Below are 21414 nucleotides of genomic sequence, written 5' to 3'. Positions count from 1 at the left end.
GATGTATTGTAATTATTTTGACTTAAATCATCATCATCACCATCATTTACACTTGCACAATTGGTAAACATTGTTAGGGCTTTTGCAACTGTGCAGACAATGTACACTTGATTGTAATATGAAGATGTGTCACTTCAAAACAATACTTGGTAAATAATTTTTCTAATCCTTAGTCAGCTTTGAAGAAATACATTCATCAGCAAGTGAACATACTTTCAACATTCATGAATATACATCCATACCCACTTAGGTCTCATTAATGCTAACCTAGACTATCATTCACTATCAGCTAGTTGCTACTTGAAAATAATTTACAATGTTGTGATGAGCTTTAGTCTCATTACTGATAAGAAAAAAAGGAATTTTTTTTTACATATTTCCAGCTAATTATACTTCTAAACACGGAAATATCAGTTGGAAAAAACATAAGAATGGTATAAATCATAAAGAAATGAAGTGTCATTGTAAAATGAACATTAAGTATGCAATGAACAGGTTCATAAAGTTTTAAATAATATAATTGATATGTGTAAAACTTTTGTTATACTTTTAAAAAGAAAATCTTTTCAATTTTTGTTTTCAAAAGGAAAGCAGCCCATCTTTCGTTGGGTCTCTGGAGGTATCTAGGTGAAATGTGCCAACAGAAATGTTACCACCTTGCTACTTAACATGAATGTGTACAAGCAGGTGCCTCCTCAACACATAACAGCTTTCTAGAAGCCAGCGAGCACAGTTTCCATAAAATTTACATGCCTTACGTATGACCTCTTCACCTCTATCAGTTGTCTGTCAGCCCAAGCTGGGATTTGTTTTTTCACAGTCTACATTTGTGGTTTTCTATTGAACTTGGATTTTATTTCAATTTTTTAATAGTGGTTACCCCTTGCACGGAGGTACAATAGATTCTTACAGTCCATGTTGATGTAAGCTGTACAGTACCTTATAATGTACTATTTTTTTGGAACCTATCAATGTGTTATAACGCTACATACCCCCTGGCTAGAATACTAGCCAGGGGGTTTCGGAGCTTATCCTTTTTTATGGGCTTTTGGATAGTTGCTCTCACACTGTAGTACATGCATACTCCCAATTATGAACCTCTCAATTATAAACTCTATTTTACGAACTTGATTGACGGAGATAAATTAATTGATTTAATTAGGCATAAATCTATTAATTAATTCTCATCAATCATAACTAAATGGAATAGGCATCAGTGTTAGGCTCCCTATCCTAGGTCTACTTTCTGTTAGCCTAGCTAGATATCGGACCACAATAACTAATTTATATTTCCATTTTAGAAAGAAACTGACACAGACACTTTATCCGATAGTGATTTTTAATTGCAGTTCCATTGCATCAAGATTTACTTTTAAAGCCTTAATAAATGACTCGATAACATAAAATGCACATAAGCCAAAATGAGTAAAATACTATTCTGAACAATTACAGTATTACCTTTCATATACCATTTAAGATTAGGAGTTAGTATTATAATTCTTTACTTCTCACACTATCAATCTTTGGGGCAGGCTTTTAGAGCCATACTGTAGTATTTCTTCTTAGTCTTTTTTTTAGTTTGACACTGATCACACTATAACAACTAAACGTCATACACATGATCAGTAAGTTCAGGGTCACTGATTGATCTATTTATCCTTACATTGAATCCTAGCATAACTTCCAGTATTGATTTGACATAAACTTGAAAAGTTTACCAACATACAAGGTGAGCTATGGAACCAGTTGAACCACAATGTAATTGTTATTCTTCTTTCAAATGTACATTGTTTAAAAACAATTTGTTCAGTTATGCGAATACCACAAGATAATCTAGAGGTGAGTCACAAAATCTGATCATTCCTTAATTGTTTTTTAAGTGAACAATCCCAAAAGAAAACATCTATAGTTCCTGTATTTGCACAGTTGAGGATGTTAATACTTTGACTATCTGCCTGAGGATTGATAAGTCTCAATATTTTTAATTTTCTTAACATGATTTTGGGAATAGCAACGTCAATATAATTCCTTGAAAAATTTTATGACATTGATCTACAATAATAGAATCAAAACATTTTTGGTTCAAATGTTCTAATAAATATTTATCTTGTGATCCCCAATTGCACAATGGTTGAATCCAAATAGTGTCAAATGCATGTTACTATTTATAGCCCATGTTTTGATTAGTTAACTTTGGCAGTGGGATGAAACCTTGACTGAAATTTTGTAAATCGATTGACCATGAAAATACCACATCTACAACAACTGGATTGTTTCCTTAGCAGTTAAGATATTATATAGACTTGTTTGGGCTGGGTAGCCACTGTCTCACCTCTGAGCCTTCACTAAAGTTGGTGTTCAAAGCCTGACTGTTCATGATATAAGGTGCAAGAAGTTTTATTTTGTGATAAGTCGATATCTGACCAGTGTATAATAGACACATTTCGCTAGGTTGATCATGTGACATACAGTGGGTATCAAGTGAAACAAGCAGCGTGAGTCCCGCTTGGTAATAGGAAAAGGCGCAACTTCTTCAGAGTGTTTCTGCAGTAAAGCACACATTTGATGAACATTGAATAATGTGGGTCAGAATGAATAACTGTACCAAATTGAAAATGAGATTTTACCATGTGGTTTGCTAATTCTCCAAAAGATACTGGCCACATAACATTGAGATTTTTCAAGAAATGCTAGGCCTAGGCCCCTGCATATCTACGGTCCCTTTATGTACAGTATGCAGATTCTTTGACCTGCAAACAGCAATTTTGAAATGCTACAATTTTTATAGCAGGCTAGCTGAGGTTTATGAAGGAGCACCTGAATTCCAAAGCATAAAAAGCACAAAGAACACTAAAATAAATAAATAAAACACTATTTTGAACAATCGTAGTGCCTTTCCCTGCTAGTCATTTCTCATGTCAATGGTGGGCGGTTGTTTTCACCACCGTAACATTACCTTTTCCTATATTTTCACACTGATCGCACAGTAAGTTCTCCAATTATACCCACTATGTCATGTGAACAAACCTCGGGGAATGTGCCTATTGCAAATGCTTTTGGTGTTAGATGCCCCATTCATGATGTTTATTTTTAAAAGGACATAGAAGGATGAATGTATTTTTTGCACATCATGTATGTACAGTAAGCCTACATGTTACAGCATTCCATAAACTATTTTGATTCAATTTACTTAACATGAGATTTAGTAGGAGGTACCAAGCCTCCTTCATCAGAAAAAGAAGTCTCTGATGAAGGGGACTTGATCTACTGAAACTAGTTTTAAACTTGTGCAGCCTACCATCATTTAAGTCAGTTGCCATCATACCCAGTGCAGTTGCCTACTACAAACAAATAATGTAAGCAGATGCAGACCTGTTCCTGTTATACCTCAGTCCCAACAATCCACCATTCTGTTATGATTACTGAATGATGGAATCACTCTATTTATCCTAAGATGGTTTGAATCATTGATAATTTTTTTCTTCAGTGTAATATCTCATTTATCAAAAAAAGATTGTCCTCATAAAACAAAATCAATAAAACATCACCTTTCACATTTTACAGGGGTAATAACAACACACACAAACAAGTTCAGGGTGTGCTGTTTGTGGTTGCCTACTTACAAATTTGTTAACATAAATCTTGACAATGTGAAGAGACTGTTGTGAGTGGAACCACTTGTTAATATAATTTATTTCTCAAACTTTCTATATTCTATAAAACACAATTTATAACTGTAAATTGAAAATATATACATTTTGATAGAAATAATCAGTTAGATTCTGTGGAAGTCAAGTTTCAGGACATTTAGATTATATAAAAACATTTGCGGCAAATACCAGATAAAAATTTGGTCATATAATTTTGATATTACATCATCATCATGCCCAAATATGGGAATACCATATAAATTTGTCAACATAAAACATGACAATGTGGACAAACTGTTGTGAGTGGAACCATTTGTTAATATAATTTATATCTCAAACTTTCTATTTTCTATAAAACACAATTTATAAATGCAAATTGAAAATATATACATTTTGATAGAAATAATCAGTTAGATCCTGTGGCAGGTAAGTTTTAGAACATTTGGATTAGATAAAATACTTTAATATAATGGAACTTACAGTGTACTTGTTCTGTTCCTTGTCATATATTCTCTTGAGTGGAACTTTATTTGGAGCGTAATAATGTCCGAGCTTTGCAAGGTAGACACCGTTGCGAAGTCCCTCCTCCAGTTCAGTTGTGGGTGGCATTTCTTCATCTATGCAAGCTTCAATCCACCTAAAATACATAATTCAATGTACTTATAAAAAATGAAAAAGTAACATTCATTCTTACAATAAAAATTATCATTTAATTTTCCATTTTAAATTTCTAATTCTTTATGGCCGGCGGGTGTACTAACAATCAAAAATACTGTAAATTCTTTCTTTAATTTGAATATCATGATTATTGACAGGTGGGGATTCATGCAAACATGGTATTAAGGAGTATTTTCATACCATGGTATAAAATTAGGGCAAAAATGAATTTAAGCTCTCAAAAACTAATTAACTTTAACATGTAATTTTAGCATAATCAATACATGACAAAATTTGTCATGTATTGATTAAACTGAAATTATATGTTAAATAGACATTTTTAAATGTCAACATAGACATTAAAATGTCTATGCTGTTGGTTTTGTGGTTTGGTTGCAGATGCTGGTCCTTGGTGTGTTTTGCGGTTCTTAATAACAATTAAATTGATTAACAGCATGAAAAAGTACAAGACAAACAACAATATTACGAGAAAAACACTAGAAAACATTATAGATACATGTGAGAAACACATAGAATTAGGCAAAAATAAATAAAAGCTTTCAAAAACTAATAATTTTAACATAACATTTCAGTTTGATAAATTAATACATGACGTAATACTAAAATGTGGTTTTGTGATTTGGTTGCAAATACTAGTCCTTGATGTGTTTTGCAGGTTAACAATATTGAAAAATAACCTATGGAAAAGTACAAGACAAACATAATAATAAGCAAAACACGAAGTACATCAGATGCATAAGAAATACATTAAGCAAAAGAAGTAATCATTTTCATTTTTTTTTTTTTTCATTTTTCTGTTAGTGGGACAAATATTTCAAAACGTCCATTTCCAATTCATATTAAAGATTCTACTACACCTCTAACAATAAATTTATTCAATCCAATATACTAATTCGGATTCCAAATTCACAGTTTACTGTGAATACATCAAACTTCCAATAATCTATTGATTGATAGTAAGTTGTTTATATACCTATATTAACTTGATAAAAAATGGGTGCTATAGCATTGCTAATCTTGTAAAGTAAAAAGTAAATCACACACGTTAAATGGGGGGGGGGGGAGAATACAACAATACAACAATATGAACAGTATAACAACAGATTTAATACAGAAAAGACAGTAATTTATTAAAACCTCCATGGAAAGACTGATGAAAATTGTAATAAAGATGATAATTGAGGTATGTTGTGGCAAAATGGCTAAGTTGTATCAAACATTGAAATTTAAGTTATTGGTATTTTCAGATCTTTAAAATGAGGAGTCATTCATTCACATTGGACATTTCAAGCCCAAGTTATTGGACGGTGAAAAGTACAGTACTCTTAAGAGTCAAGATAAACATGATTTTTGAGTAATTGCTTTTCAAAGTTATTTGTGCATACATTGTTTAATAGAATGAACTATCAAAATAACGTTAAATAAACAATTTGTTGACCACTTCCAGAACTAATACTTCGAGACATGATTAATAAAACATTAAACTGTTGATCTATAGTGAAAAACAAACTTGGATTTTTAGGCAATTTTTTGAGCTCTCAAATTTTATACTGTGGCTCATTTACTCAATACTGGACTGCGCGACAACTTAACCATTTCGCCATGACATGCCTCAATTAATAATCAATTCCAGCATTCGAAGTATAATTTCCAATTATGAGCTGAGTGGTTAGTCAAGAGGTATTGCTAGTGCTTATTGTGCTGAAGGCCCTGGTATAAACCCAATCAGCGTCAGGTTTTAATTTATTTGAGTCTGAGCACTCGGCTCCTTGAATAACATTCGATAAGGAATATGTGAGTATCCATATGTATTACAACATGTAAGAGACTGTCCATTACATGTTGTAGTTAAGTTGGCTGGCACTGCACCACGGCTACCACAAGTTCCCAGCCCCAATTTCCAATTTCAAGTAAATAATTTAAATATTATTTATTATCTCTGCCAGGAGATATTGTTTTCAGTGTCTGTGTGTCACATTTTGGTGTTTTTGTGTTTGTATGTGTGTTGTGCTCAAAATATCTCAAAAACGGCTGCACAGATCTAAAAGAAATTACAGGAAGTGTTAGGTATGAACCTAGTAATAGTTCGAGGTGATTAAATTTTGGTGACGGCTCGGAGTAGAGTGTGGATATGAGGACCATTTAAAGAAAAACGTCCCAGACCGGATATTTTAAAACTAATCAACTGATTTTGGCAGTTATACAACTTATACAATAAAAGGTGTTTCCGGTTGGCTGTGTTAGTGGTTTTTTTTTAAGTAGATGGTGGTTGGAAAGTAGGTGGGCAATCACATTTTTACAGTGTCAGCAGTTGAAAATAAAATGTTTTAATACTATATGTTGCTTGGATTCTGTGTTCAAAACGTAACATGTGTAGTAAAAAGTAGGCCAATAGTGAATTCTGGGCAAATCATTTCGGATCACAAAATCTAAAAATGCCCACTGTCAAAAAGAGTCCCCAAAACCCAGACAAAAAGTGGTAATATAGCGCCCTTCTTTGTTTGGGCGAGTTTGAAAAGGATTGGAGTGAAGTGAGTTTGGGTGGGGTTGGTGGTGGTAGTTGAAATAAATTAGGAACATATTTTTTGGAGATTTATTTTATAGAAAGGAACTGCGATGGGCAGAGATATGCTCTCTATTGAGTGCTCTTGTTATTATTATTATTAATTCATATCAATCTTATTCAGGATTCATTGTTTCCAAGTCCAAAATAAATCCCAAAAACTTAAGTGACTTAAATACAAAACCACAATCATTGTATTATTTAAAAAAATCAACAACAACAACAACAACAACAACAGTAACAATAATAATAATAATAATGTATTTTATTTATAAAGCATACATATAGAATACAAAGTAAACAAATCAAATTATATTTTATTTCCTTTAGTCTTTCAAAATTCATTTGAAGTAAACTTGCTACTATGGTTACTAAAGTTACAATTAGTAGGCCTATTATGTGATATAATTCAAAGGAAATGTTTGTCTATAATGTGTTTCTTTCACTTTGTATCTTCTCTGTACATTCAATCACTTTGCCTACAGTAGTACAAGAAATAATATACCATCAGTAGAGGTAGGTAACACTACTAAAGCTCAGCAAACTTTCAGTTATACCATTCACACAACTAACTACATTCTTTCATTTACAAATAGGTGAAAGGCATTTTACTGGTGTACTAGCAGTTCCCACCAAAAATCATGCAATCAATTTCTCTTCATTGTCAAGCGAGTCAAAGCATTATACAAATTTTCCACAACAGTTCCCAGAAGAACTTAAGTTTCAAAAACAAGAGAGAATAACCAGAGCCTTGCAGGTTTCAACGTTCCCATGCATGATACATGACTTTAACTTGTACAATTCAGTTGGAGTCAGTTTTTATGGCCCAAAATAGTGATTTTTATACCATATTGGTAATGTTACTTGATAGGAAAGTTACAGTAATAATTTTAGCACACCACAAGGTACTTTACAATTAAATTTTTTCTTTTTCTTTTATAAAGTCTAGATATACAATATATCTTCATTTTACAGTAGTTTGAAACGATATCGGGGAAGGGAGACTAAATTACAATATATTCAAAAATGGCATGGGCCCGATCGTCCACACCAGTGGGGCCCAATCGTCTGTCACCCAAAGTTTTCATTGCGACGAGCAAGAATGTTCACGATCTAGTCCAGGCCCTAGGCTAGGCCTAGCCTTGCTGTTGCCACTCTGCTACGTATACCAACAAAGTGACCCACGCAGTGCATTCTTAAACCTACATGCATTATTAGACAACACCTAATCACTGATTAAACTATTATTAACAATCTACCACCCTCGCACCGCAGTAACCGAAGCTAAAAAATCATTATGTACCCGACGGTCGGCTTAAACTGTTTTGCACAGAAACATGGTATACTGTACCTAGAAACATTGCTGATTTACTAAGCTTAGCGACCCACGCTATGGTATTTGGTTGCATAAAAATGTCTATTATATCCATGGTTGTATTATAATTGATCATAAAAATCTATTATTTTGAATGTTACATTTTATTTTGAATCAACATTTTCATAAAAGTTTACAAAGCTATTTACCCCTAGTGTACTGTTTGTACACTTGTTAAAATGTTGAACAACCCTTAACTGTAAAATTGGTGGTAATTATTCAATGATTATTAAGGTCAAGGTTATTAAGTTCAAATTTCTGAAATATAGGTAGGGATATACTTTGAACAGCAATTTCAGAGCTCAGATTATTGAATAAAAAACAGCTGAAAGCCATATTGCAACAAATAATATAACATATTTGTTGGTTGAGACAAAAGTCTGATGGTGTATCCATTTGTATGTAGACGAGTTTAAATTTAAATCAACAGATCCACAGTCTGCAAAGATATTAAAACACACCAAACAGGATGCAGACATATGGAGGAGTTCAAATCTAAGTTTATGTTAGTGTCTACATTTTCCTGGTAGGTACTGTTTTAGTGCATCAATAAATTGCATCCTGTTAATTATCAAAATTCTAATGCACATCATTATAATGGGAATGATGAGTCAATGGCGGCAGGAATTTCCCTAAAATTTATATTTTCCAGGTAGCACGCATCAAGGAATAGTGAGATAAGGTCTAATCCCTGGAAACTAGAAAAACTTTACTAACCACCACATGTCAATTAGGCCAACCCTGATTTTATAGCCGCCTCTCTTTTTCTTTTTTTTCTTTTTTGTAAAAAAAGTGATTCAAATTGACTAAAAAATGCCGATAATAGAGGAAAAACAATCGTTTTTTCATCTTCAGCACAGGGAACAAGACATGGAGTGCGCCACCAACATTACAAGTGTGTTTATTTTCTGCAGAAAAAAAAAATTGATTCCCCAACATGTGCTACAGTAGTTGACAGAAATGGCGGAAGATTTAATCGGTAGTATAGTAGGCGTACAGTACATGTTTTTATTTGGTTCTTTTTAGATATTAAACAACTTTTAAAATATGACAATAAAGTACTATGAAGACAAGTAATTACGACCTACGCTTCAATTGGTAGATGTTTTAGGCCTAGCCTAAGTACTACTACTAACTACAGTAGGCCTAGACCCTAGTATGGCTAGGCCTACTTGGCCTAGCCTAGCACTGCAGCAGTTAGCCTACGGAACCACAATGCCTATTAAAATAAATATTGTACAAACAAATCTGTTATGTAAAATTTAAGATTTGGCTTGGCACCAATGCAGTTTTTGAAATCTCTAGGCCTAAGAAACCTACACAGTAGGGCCTACTGTAGGCCTAGGCAAACAAAAAAAAAAAAAATCTCTTGCTAAACCATATTTGAATTTGTGCATCTAATTGTTGCTCTCTCCGCACTTGCGTTCATACCATACCAAATGGTTACTAGTTACACTTTTTTCATCCCCACTCCCACGTTCTTTTCGATTTATCACCAAACTTCTGATTCCTGGGCAAACGTTTTTTTTCCATTAATTTTGTTCAATACAAAAATATAAATTTGTTCTTTCTCCTACTTTATTTAATTTTCATTTTCTTTTCATTTCTATTCCTCTTCCCTTCTCTTTTCTTTTCATTTCCTTTCATTTTCTTTTTTTTTATGTTTAATATATTTACTGCAATTTTCAATTTGTTTCATTTAATACATTAATCCATACCTCAAAGTAGCAACAGCCTTTCACATTGGGTGATTCTCATTTAATAACAAAAAAACATTAAACAAATATCAATAAAAATCCAAAAAGAATAATCAAATGATTATTCTTATCAATCTGTAGTTTGTAATGTACTGTGTGTTTAAACTCGGTATTTGTGTAGTGTAAGTAAAGAGTGCAAATTGTTTTTTCAGACTAATTACTATTCTCTTTCCTGGCAAATGATATATCTTGAATGCCAAATAAATATTATTAACATTATCACAATTACCAAATTAATATTAATTAAATATCAAACTCACATTATTAGGCTACTGTAATTTGTTGTTAATGTCTACTGTCATAATCTATTGAATTAAATAACTGATGGTATTATTTGTACTTCAGGAAGTGTCATTGTGCTAAAAATCCTTCAAAGTATTAGAAGTGATTAAACTGACTATTGAATCAAAGTCTATGAAGTATAAACAAATAAAGGAAGTCAATACCAATTATAGGCAAATCAAATAAGTGAATATTTAATAACTGGCGCTATGCCTTAATTTTATAAAACAATAAAAACTAGATCTCTATGAATAACTAAGTTATGTAAATGTTTTAGGCAACATAAATTGAGCATAGATGATATTTTATCATTTTGTCATTTCAGACTAGCAAATTAAGAAAATCCTAATTTACTCAAATGATTATGCCATAATAAGCTTTTACTGTAGGCATACCTTTAGTGCATTGGGTCCTGCTTCAAAAAAAGGGTTTATAGTAACTACTTAAGTAAAAAAAGTTAAATAGTCTGGACCTCCTCAGTTGGATTAACATTCCAAAAAAATACTGTATCCACCAGAATGTCAACTCCAAGGCATATAAAAATTGGGGGCGTGCACCTTCCTCCCCTTTGCATTCGCACATGTTCATCAATTAATTTATTGTAGTCTAAGAGGTGCCTTGAGGTGATTCTTATTCTGGAAGGAGCTATAAAAATGCATGATCATTGATCATTAAAAATGCTCTCTAAGTGCAATATTTCCACCATATTATATGTGCCTAGGGAATTAATTGAAGGCTTGAGCCTATAAGTAGGCGTACATTAATGAGGAACACTAGTTTACACAGCTTACTAGTGGCTATCCCACTATTTTGTAGTTTACTACTAAGAGTAATAATAATTATAATTGTTGATGCTTTTAGTCTTTAATCATAACTCTTTTCTTTTTTGTTTTATTGGTTCTATATTGGACTTGAAATGTAGGCTGTTATCAAAATATAATATTTTAAATATTTGCTAAAATTCTTTATGCCAAAATTTAGTATCATAATCATGACCTTTATTTTTCACCTTAAAACTATTTTGTGAGACAGAAGTGGTTTTCTGATATAATCCTTGTTTAATGTTTTCACATTCTTGTATATATTTCTAAATACTTCAGAAATATTGTGTTGCAATTTAATGCCAAAGAATTGGTGGATCTAATAACTTTAGATAAAACAAAAACCGAAGCCACAGCAACTCAAAACAATGACAAAGATATTGATAATTTTGAGACTCAACATTTCTATAGATTTTATCATTTTCAAGAATACTAATCACCAAACAATTATGTTTATATGGTATTCTTCATACTCTAAATTAGGTCTGAGCTAATCTTAAAGAAATGGGCCAGTTCATTTTGTAGTGAAGAAACTGAAAAATGGATAAGAGTGATTAATATTTAATATTCATATCTACCAGTAACTGGTAATACTTCATATCTACCAGTAACTGGTAACAATTAAGAGAATAATATTATCAATGTTGAAGTGGAGATGGTTTAGTGGATAAGATGCTTAGCCTTTGATCCCAAGGTCAGAATAATAGTTCACTCCCACTAGCCTTAGGTATTAAATATTGAGTTTCAATTAATTTAAAAAAAAAAAAAAAAAAAAAAAAAAAAAATATAAATATAAAAAAAATATAAAAAAAAAAAAAAAAATATATATATATATAAATACAGTATATATATATATATATATATATAAAATATATATATATATATATGTATATAAATATATATTTGATGACAAATATAATAAAAATGAAAATAAATAAAATAGACAAATGTGTGAATAATCCAAATATGAATGAAATAAGCAATATCTCCCTCTAATTAACGACCATCCAATTAAAGACCACTTTTCTGTGGTCCTATATTAATATATGTCTTTTATCTTTATTATTTTAATTAGAAACCAAAGCTGCTAAAGTCCATGGAAACCCCAGTCCCAAAAGTAGTCTCTAATGGGAGAGATACCTGTATTTAAGTAATTTTTCAAAGAATGCATTAAATGTAACTCACTTTTTAGCTTCTTCTAAATGGCAAAGATACTGGTACGCAATGTTTTTATTCCTCTGTTCATCCATATCATCAGCAGACTGACGCTCTGGGACAAACGGATCATCAGTGGCTGTTTACAAAAATGTTACCAAAAAAAATGATATCATACTCACAAGATACTTCAGATTACTTTTAATGATATATAATAAAAATGTACTGGATTTCATCCTTAGAGTAAAAGTTACATTTTTTTGCATCTACAACCCGCCTTCATTGCAATAGCAATAAAAAAAAAAAAATACCATGCATGACATTATTTCATGACAAATGCGATGCATCATGAGCGTAGGCTGGGGAATGTGGAGATGTACCCCACTGCCCTTAGCTGGCAATTGGGTTCACCAAGTGAGTTAAAATACTGGCCTGCCAAGTTTTCATTGGAATAGGGATTTAGTACTGCATTCTCAATATTTTTGCAACTCCAGTTCTGCATTCTTAATTTACGCACCAGCCTGCTAACCTGATGCCTCACTGCTACAGTACATTCATTTCTTTATAGACAAGAATACTCTGAATAATTATCAGGATAAAAGTTATTTTGTAAAAATTAATTACAAGCAAATGTGTGGTAATGTACTGTATTTTATATTATTTTAATGCAGTTTCAGATCGTTTGGAAATACTGTACTGTACATTGTGATCTCTTTCATTGTACCAATATTTCCATTTCAATTTAAACTAACGTTTGCATGTATGTTACTAGAAAGATAAATAGTTGATGCTACTACTAGGCCTAGTCTTCTGACTCTCCTTTTTTATGTCCTCTACTTTGCATAGAAACTAAAAAATTTTATCCAACTTACGGTCATACATTGCTCCATTTCTCTCAGGGTTATGTCCGTCTGCTACATCGGCTTCACCGTTGGTAGTAGCCATTTCAGCGACTGTGAATACAATCAATAACAATATAAGATTTATAACGTATATTTTCCACAATAAATGCACTCAAAACTAAGCCTTAAACGCCCCCGTCTTCCTATCAAACCAACGGCCCACGAGTTGGATAAAGCAGCCACTTGTTGCTAATTTCACTATACTGTTTCAGGCACTGATGTTGAACGAGTGACGTTCGCTGCAATAATAAACACGAACCTATCTAGCTAGGCTAAGCAAGGGCGTCCACCGACAGTGCACCCTCCATCAAAATTGCTTGCTTTTTCTACTGTTGTTACCTCCAAAAAGTTTATGACAAACCTATTAAAACAGTTTATAAATGCTTACCCTTTATTGTACACTGCTTACTCGTGTTTTTAGCTGTTGTAAGATGTTTGAAGCCCTATTTCCAAATTCCGTAAACCTTCTGTTTAGATTGCTCAGCCAATTTTGTAGTTCTACTTCTGTCGTGGCGCGCCGTTTCAACCGATCAGGTAAATAAACATCAGCATGGGGTTATTATTATATAGGTGGCGCCATATACTTTTGAAATTACACACATTTCCTACTTATCGTCCGATTCTCTTGGTATATGAAGTAAATCAATAATAACGTTATTCTTTACTCACGGTTAAATTTGACTCAAGAGACATTAAAAAGTTGTTAACGAAAAAAATAAACTAAATTAAGTACAGTACTTAAATCTAACAAAATACACAATCAAACTTAATTGGAGTTAAAACATGTTATATGCCTACAGGTAGGCCTATACTGTATATCACATTAAAAATTAGTAGGCCTTAATCAATCGCACTAAAATGTAAAGACTATCGTACATAAAGATAAAATTCAATTAAAACTATTATAAATACACATTAAAATTTAATTGAAATTAAAACATTATAAATACTGGTAAAAGATCACAATAAAAGTATGAGTGCCAGGCCTAGATAAAAATGCAATTTACAATTCAGGGTCCGAATGAACTGAGACATTTAAAAGACCGAATGATAGAAAGCCTGTTTTAGAATCGTGTGGGTAAATATCAATCAGTAAGCAGTATAAAATATGATGAAATAATTTGGATAAAATCAAGCATGGATGATTGTTATACTTTCCTCTGCACTGCGTGTTTGCTGATAAATCATTCGACATTTTAAATACAGAATAAGAAAACTTTTCCTTTTGTATTTTATATATATAGATAGATAGATAGATAGATAGATAGATTACATGTAACATTTGGTCTTTAATTGCGCATATATTTCAATCCTCGAAACGTTTATTTATTAGGTCGTTAGACCATGTAGATAAGAATTTGTATTAGACTCTCCCCTAATGTTAACGTTAATGTATTGTATCTCTATCCATTTTAATCAAACTCTCAATGCGAGCTGTGCAACAAGAACGATATATAGGCCTAAATATCTCCCTTTTATTTTTAACCATTATTTTGTACTGATTGATAACTGGCTCAGTAAAAATGAGCAAAAATTAAAATTGCCATTTTTCTCTTTACACTGACGACCTTAGCCTATTATTTGCTCATTTAAGCATCCCAATTCCGACCTTATTCCTTCTCTTGCCTCATTATCATAATCATGGCCCTTTCCAATGGTTTGACTTTTGCCCCTCACAAATCAAATTATTATTTTTTTGAACACGTGATTAATTAGCGCTACCTGATCGTTGTCAGATATTTTGTGTATGGTGAAACAAATAAAGAAAACACACAACTAATCATGGAGACCGACCCAAATTTTCAGGTCCAAGGATTAGCTCGAATTGTAAGGCGGACAGTTATTATATAATTATAGACTGTGTGCGCTGTAATAGAACAAAAAATGCACTGAAACTATCATTTGCACTCTATTCTGTACTTACGTTGTCATTATAATGAGTTACGCCTATATATTTCATTATAACTTGATATTCATTATAATTTTCAAGATCATTAAAACAAAAAAACAAGGGGAGCTTGAAATGAATAACAATCCCAAATAATCTTCTCCTTTATTTAGGTACCAACCTTGAATGGGCTTCTTCTTTTCAAGATGGGCTTTTCGAGATTACATTGCAAATTAAAGATAGAAATGGTTACGGTACTAAAACCGTATAGACGCTTTTAAATAATATAAAACAAAAATCACGAAAAATAAAAGCATCATTTTCTTTTCCAATTATAGGCCCTAATGATCATAAAGTCGGAAACAATCTGTTGGGCAATAAATAAGCCTTAAGGCCCTACATGATATAATAAAGTTTTTTGATACAACGTATTACCGTACCATAGATAGCAAATAATTGATTTATCTATAATATTAAACATGTGTAAATCTGCAATTATATATTAATTACATTATAAATTTTAAATCTCCTAAAAACAAGCAACTCTAGCAAAAAGGTAGGCCTACAATTTCTCAATTAAACAGCTTCTAATGCATGAACGCCTGTTAACCAAACTCAGTTCCGTTACGATTATAATCGTGTGTGGGAATTTACTCGTTCTACACCAAAATAACCGACATGCTATGGCTGTCATCCACAATAATTAAAGAGAACCATAGTCTGCATCATAGTATAGGCTAATTAACTAACATTAAAAACTGTAAACCAAGTACTTTTTTTTACATAATTGTTTGCCTGTTTCTTTTGACATTCATTTACAATGAATCCATGGACTTGTTTTCAAGTTAGAGCTTCTTTTCGAGTTTTAAACTACACCACCAGTTTTCAGCATCATTAGATAAGACCTTTTCTCCGACCATAATGAAAATGCAATCATGAATGCATAATAGACACGTGTTACAACCGCTAATGTAGAAAACAACAGCTAATGTAGTAACAACCGTTAATGTAACACTCCACAGCCTATGTAGTAAAATTCCTCGCTAATGTAGAAACACCAACAGCTTATGTAGTAAAACGAAAATCAAACCCAGCTAATGCAGAACGCTCAACAGCTAATGTAGTAACGAAAATTGCCTCACAGCTAACAAAACTACTATCGCCAATGTAGAATATACATCAAAGGGGTTACCAGCTTCTAACTATTACGTCTATATCAACCGTACCGAATTTTGTCGAAAAATCTTTCGACTTCTGATTGATGCCTGTTTGTTGTTTGCCACCCCACACTATAGTTCTCAATTAATATATTGTTCTATAAATAATGAGATAAATTACCTCCAACTGGAATCGAACCTGTGACCTCTTGCTATCAAGGTGAACACCATAACCACTAAACCACCATCATTGTGTCATTGATCGAGTTCCTAGTTCACATATCAAGCGCCCTGAGCATCTTACATTAGATGGATATGTGCGCTATATAAAACTAGTATAATGCAGGGCACTTGCTGCCCCGTATGATCAATTCAACTTCGCTCCCTGTGTGAGCAATAGACGATGCTACACCATGCTGCCTGTTGATTGTCGGTGGCACGGATAGATACATACATAGGTTCGCGTCAAATCTGAATGTGTTCAATGATTCATTCAGATTAATGAATTTGAATAAATAAAATCGAATAAATTATGTATGTAAATGAATACAATAAATGAATGAATACAACTTCAGTAACATCATGTAATTATAATTTTATTTTCTCTGGAGTAAACCAAACAGAAAATAGATGCATACAACACAAAAAATTGGAACAACTTGCTAAACAAGACTGACAATTATCATACAGAAATAAAGCATATTACATAAAAAAAATCTCATTGCGCATACATTATGCTCATTAGCATATTAAAATATGCATTAGCATATCCAATTATTGAAAAATCAAGATTACAATTATCTGTACAATACACTGAGTTTATGTATTTAAATATCCTATGGTATGCACAATTATGTAAAGGTCTGTTCATACTATCAGGTTACATGACAAATATGGGCATGAATGATGTCATATTATATCCATATAAGGGTATGATGATGTCACATTACACCCATACATGGCAAATCAGAGATGTTTGTCATGTAAAACCTCATAGTGTGAACAGCTTAACTTCTTCAAATAGCAAAGTTAATCCCAATCTTCGTCAATATTAATTTTTTCATAAAAACTGTTACAAACTTATTTTCACACTCATTAAAGACTTAACGAGACTAACATGATCTCACTGCTATGAAATTATTTTAAACAAGTCTTACATGTTGTGTTATGTTTATTTTTTAACTGTCCTCTCACAAAACATTCATAATTTTAAAAAAACTTCAAATGTATTGAAGTTTTTTTGTTGTTTTTTAGCTCTTTAATATTTAAATATAAATATGAAACATAATTATTGTCTCCATTAAAAAAAATGAGGACAAAGAGATGTTTATCTCTAGCAATTTTATTTGATATAAAAAAAATATTAAAAAATACACAACTTGGATATTTGGAATTTTCAGAATACTTCAAGACAGTATTAATATTACATATTATCTTGAACTGTGAAATAATTTTTTATATTTTTTTTCCCCGGATTTGAATCCTGTTTTGGTTAAAGCACTTTAAAAATATTTGATCTACAATATCTAGAACTGAAAGAGAGGCACTGGTAATAAAGATTTCATCACTGGCACAATAATTTAAATAATAAAATTCCTGTATACAATTTCATTCCTCATGATCCAGATAACACACAAATGCTGTTAGTTTAAGCAATATTAGTGTTGCCCACTTCACTTTTCATAATGTAAAATATATAAATATTCTATAATATTGCAAGATTGAAATATCTTTTTGAAACACCAATTTTTACTTTAGCCAGAATTTTAAAACAAACTTTCATCAGTATAATTTAGAAAAGTAGAAAAAGATCATGCTTTTGTTATGTCCATGTTGTGAAAATTCATTAAAAATATTCAATTTAATACAAAGTTAGTTTGAAATTCTCTCCATACCCTAAAGGCTTGGGGCACAACCTGTAACCCATGTACAGTACTTACTGTCCTCTTGAATGTTAACATAAGAAAAGCATATTCAGTACAGAAGACATAAGAAACAATTTGACGGATGGTTGTGAAGTACAACTTGCCCCAAAAACAGGCAACAAATTTACATCCCTTTAACATCAAATCTTATCTGGTATTATATAAACTTTTAAGATACCTGTATTCTATGTACAGGAAAGAAATACTTTTAGAAAAACCAGATATAAGTAATTCTGGTACTGTAATAACTTTTTCTTTTATCTTGCATTTGGCCAAAATGATTATATAAAACTCTCACAATCATTGCTATAGAAGAGAGAGGGTAGATTAAAAATTACAGGGGAGGGGTCAGAGATATCACATGAGTTAACAGTCCAAGAGACCCTGTTTTAGATAAACATACTTATTCCCCAACATCATAAAAAACAACACCGAACTGTCCTTGTTTTTGCCCAAGATAAATTTTTCTTCAAAGAAACTAAAAAACACCATTTTAAAATTGTTTTACAAACACACACACATGTATGGCAGAGTATCTCTGTCAAATAATCTCAATGAGGTTTTTTACATCGTAATTATGCGTAATAATCCATATTCTAAATTTATTTCATTTTATACTCTATATCTTACAAGTAATTTTGTTTTGTGAAAACAAATACATTTATCAATTTAAATAATTTTCAAAATTTAATTTGTGTACATCCACTTTTTTTATACAAAAGAATTAAAAAATTAACACACCCTGATGTTAAATTCTGTACCATTTCAAATCATTTAAATGTTTTGAATAAATCTTGCAAATTGATTTAAATTTTCACAACAGGATGCAAACAATCTCAACAAATGTTGGTTGTCATAAACAGATACAAAACAACATTAGAAACACGAGTCTATGCTGATTGCTTCAGTATTAAAAAGACCTATTAAAGAAAACAACATATTTTGAACCTCAAAATGTTGATTTTTTTTTCCTACTACTTTTTCAAAGTATCAAAAATAATATTCAAAGCTATATAGTAAGATACACTAAAGTACAGGCAGTCATGGAAACAAAGACAACTGACAAAATGGGTGGAGACATAGTAATACAAAGATAAGTGTAACAACATCTTTGTATTTTCTCTTACACAGTTATTTGTACACAAAGGAAGTTTTTTTTCTTTGTTTTTTTAACTATTATCTAAGCTTAAAATACTTATCAATAAATATATCAAATTCATAAAACAGTTCAAGGCCAACCTAGTAGTAAAAAGGACTTTATTTTAAATTCAATAATGAGGAAAAGACATTCTAAAAATAGAAGCCCTTTAAAACATCACAAATAAAGGCAAGAAAAACAACACAAAGAATACATATTGATGAGTAATGGAGAAATTAATCTCTAACCCCTGATTGGAAATGAATGGGCAAAAATTAATTTTAAAAACATTAAAAATATATATTTATGATCAATTGTGTGAAATAGAGACAATACTGGTTGGCTCTTAAATATGTTCTAATGTAAACCATAATTCTTTATTTCATTTTAATGGGGATGGTTTTCAATAAATTTAAAAAGCAAGGCAGCAGACAGCTAATAATAGCAGCAAACTTTATAAACAAATTATGAGGATCTTAATCACAGGGAGACAAATAATATAATTCCTTTTCTATATATATGCAAGAAATTTATGTACAAAACATATATATATATATAATCTTCATCTTATATTAAAAACAAAACTGAGAAAAAAAAACACCTCTATGCAAGATAAATTCTTGCAGCACCTTCCACTACTTTTAGAATAAAAAAATCTGTTTCATTGAAAAAAAATTAAAATTTAGACCATGAGTATAGAATGTATGATGTACGACATTTTGTAAAGAAATCAAGTGTTCATCTATGATCTATTGAAAAAAAAAAAAACCACTATTAAATCACACAAAATTGGACAACTAGATTTCATTTAAAATAAAATACGCAGATTTCTATGGCTGGTGAATCACTCCTCCCTATAATGCAAAATGGTCTTGCCCTCTAAAACTGACAGAGGATATTAGATAATTTTAAAAAACAGATTTCAGTTTGACATTCATTATCAAGTGAAGGTTTAAAGCTTTCTTCATGAACTCTTTTCTTCTTTTCAAATACATTTTCTATTTATAGCACCCTTCCTGAATACTGTGTCTAAAAGGGGATGAAACGAAACCAACTTTTTTATGGAATTGAAGAGCTATCTTATTTTTTGTTGATGATCGCACAACAAGATCTTCTAATGGTCATCACACCTAATGATGTTCACATACTGATGATCACACAAAAGACCTCATAATGGTGATTGCACAAGAATTATCACCCAACATGTTCACATGCAGTTGATCACACAACAACATATCCTAATAGTGATCACAAAAGGATGATCACTTAATGATGTTCACATACTGATGATCACACAAAAGATCTTATAATGGTGATCACACAACAATGTTCATATGCTGATAACAAAAAAGATTTGGTGATCACACAAGGATGTACCTAATGATGTTCATATGCTACTGATCACACAAAAGATGTCATAATGGTGATCACACAATGATCACTACCAAATGATGTACACATACTGATGATCACTAAAAAGACCTCCTGGTGATTACACAAGGATAATCACTAAATATTAATAACATGATGGGCAAGGTATGAACTAAAAATAAAATAACTATTTACCACAACAATCTTTTTTTATTTAATTTTTTGCTAAAAATGTTTTCTCAACATTGAAGACCACATAATAGAACGTCCATGTATTAAGTTGTTTCAATTATTCTGTTATATAGGCCACTAATCCCCTGAAATAATCAAATTGTCATATCAAACATTCCGGTGCATGAGCCACTAATCCCTTGCTTTACTACTCAACTTGTCATTGTTAATCTGTTGCATCAGCCACTTATCTCCTGAACTAAGGATGTATCAGCCACTAATCCCTACCCCTGGACTACTCAAGTTGTGATTTAAATTAATCTGATCTATCGGCCACTAATCCACTGCACCCAGAGTACTCTATCGTCTCCATTAATTTGTGGGCAATTTGGATTCTACTTGGCATGAAGAACACTTATTCCTTTCTCATATAAGCTAATCCTGATAATCTGCCTCAAAAGCAAGACGTTTAACTAGGACTGCATATCAAGAATGACGGCACAGTTACATATAATCCAAAGTTACTGTACAGCTTTCAAACAAAAAATGATTCGTACCATCTACTCAAATGTGGGGGGGGG

At 31.7% G+C, this 21414-nt stretch overlaps 1 protein-coding gene across 9 annotated transcripts in view; it reads right to left on the bottom strand.

Annotated features, from left to right (window-relative positions):
* LOC117110306 (ras GTPase-activating-like protein IQGAP1) overlaps positions 1-13710 on the bottom strand; it is an 87725-nt gene extending 74015 nt beyond the window's left edge. For all 9 annotated transcript variants that reach the window (XM_033252956.1, XM_033252959.1, XM_033252960.1 and 6 more), the window contains exons 1-4: positions 13572-13710; positions 13154-13234; positions 12312-12420; positions 4131-4287 (exon numbers count right to left, since the gene is read on the bottom strand). In XM_033252956.1, the coding sequence (XP_033108847.1) occupies positions 4131-4287; positions 12312-12420; positions 13154-13226 (339 nt within the window). In that variant the 5' untranslated portion in view covers positions 13227-13234; positions 13572-13710. The remainder of the gene's footprint in view (positions 1-4130; positions 4288-12311; positions 12421-13153; positions 13235-13571) is intronic.
* Between the last annotated feature and the right edge of the window lie 7704 nt (positions 13711-21414).

This window comes from Anneissia japonica, unplaced genomic scaffold (assembly GCF_011630105.1).
Source record: "Anneissia japonica isolate Jap-2015-1 unplaced genomic scaffold, ASM1163010v1 scaffold673_len1821605_cov196, whole genome shotgun sequence".
NCBI lineage: Eukaryota > Metazoa > Echinodermata > Crinoidea > Comatulida > Comatulidae > Anneissia > Anneissia japonica.
Note: the sequence above shows the minus strand (reverse complement) of the source record. Positions and strands in the feature narration are given on the sequence as shown.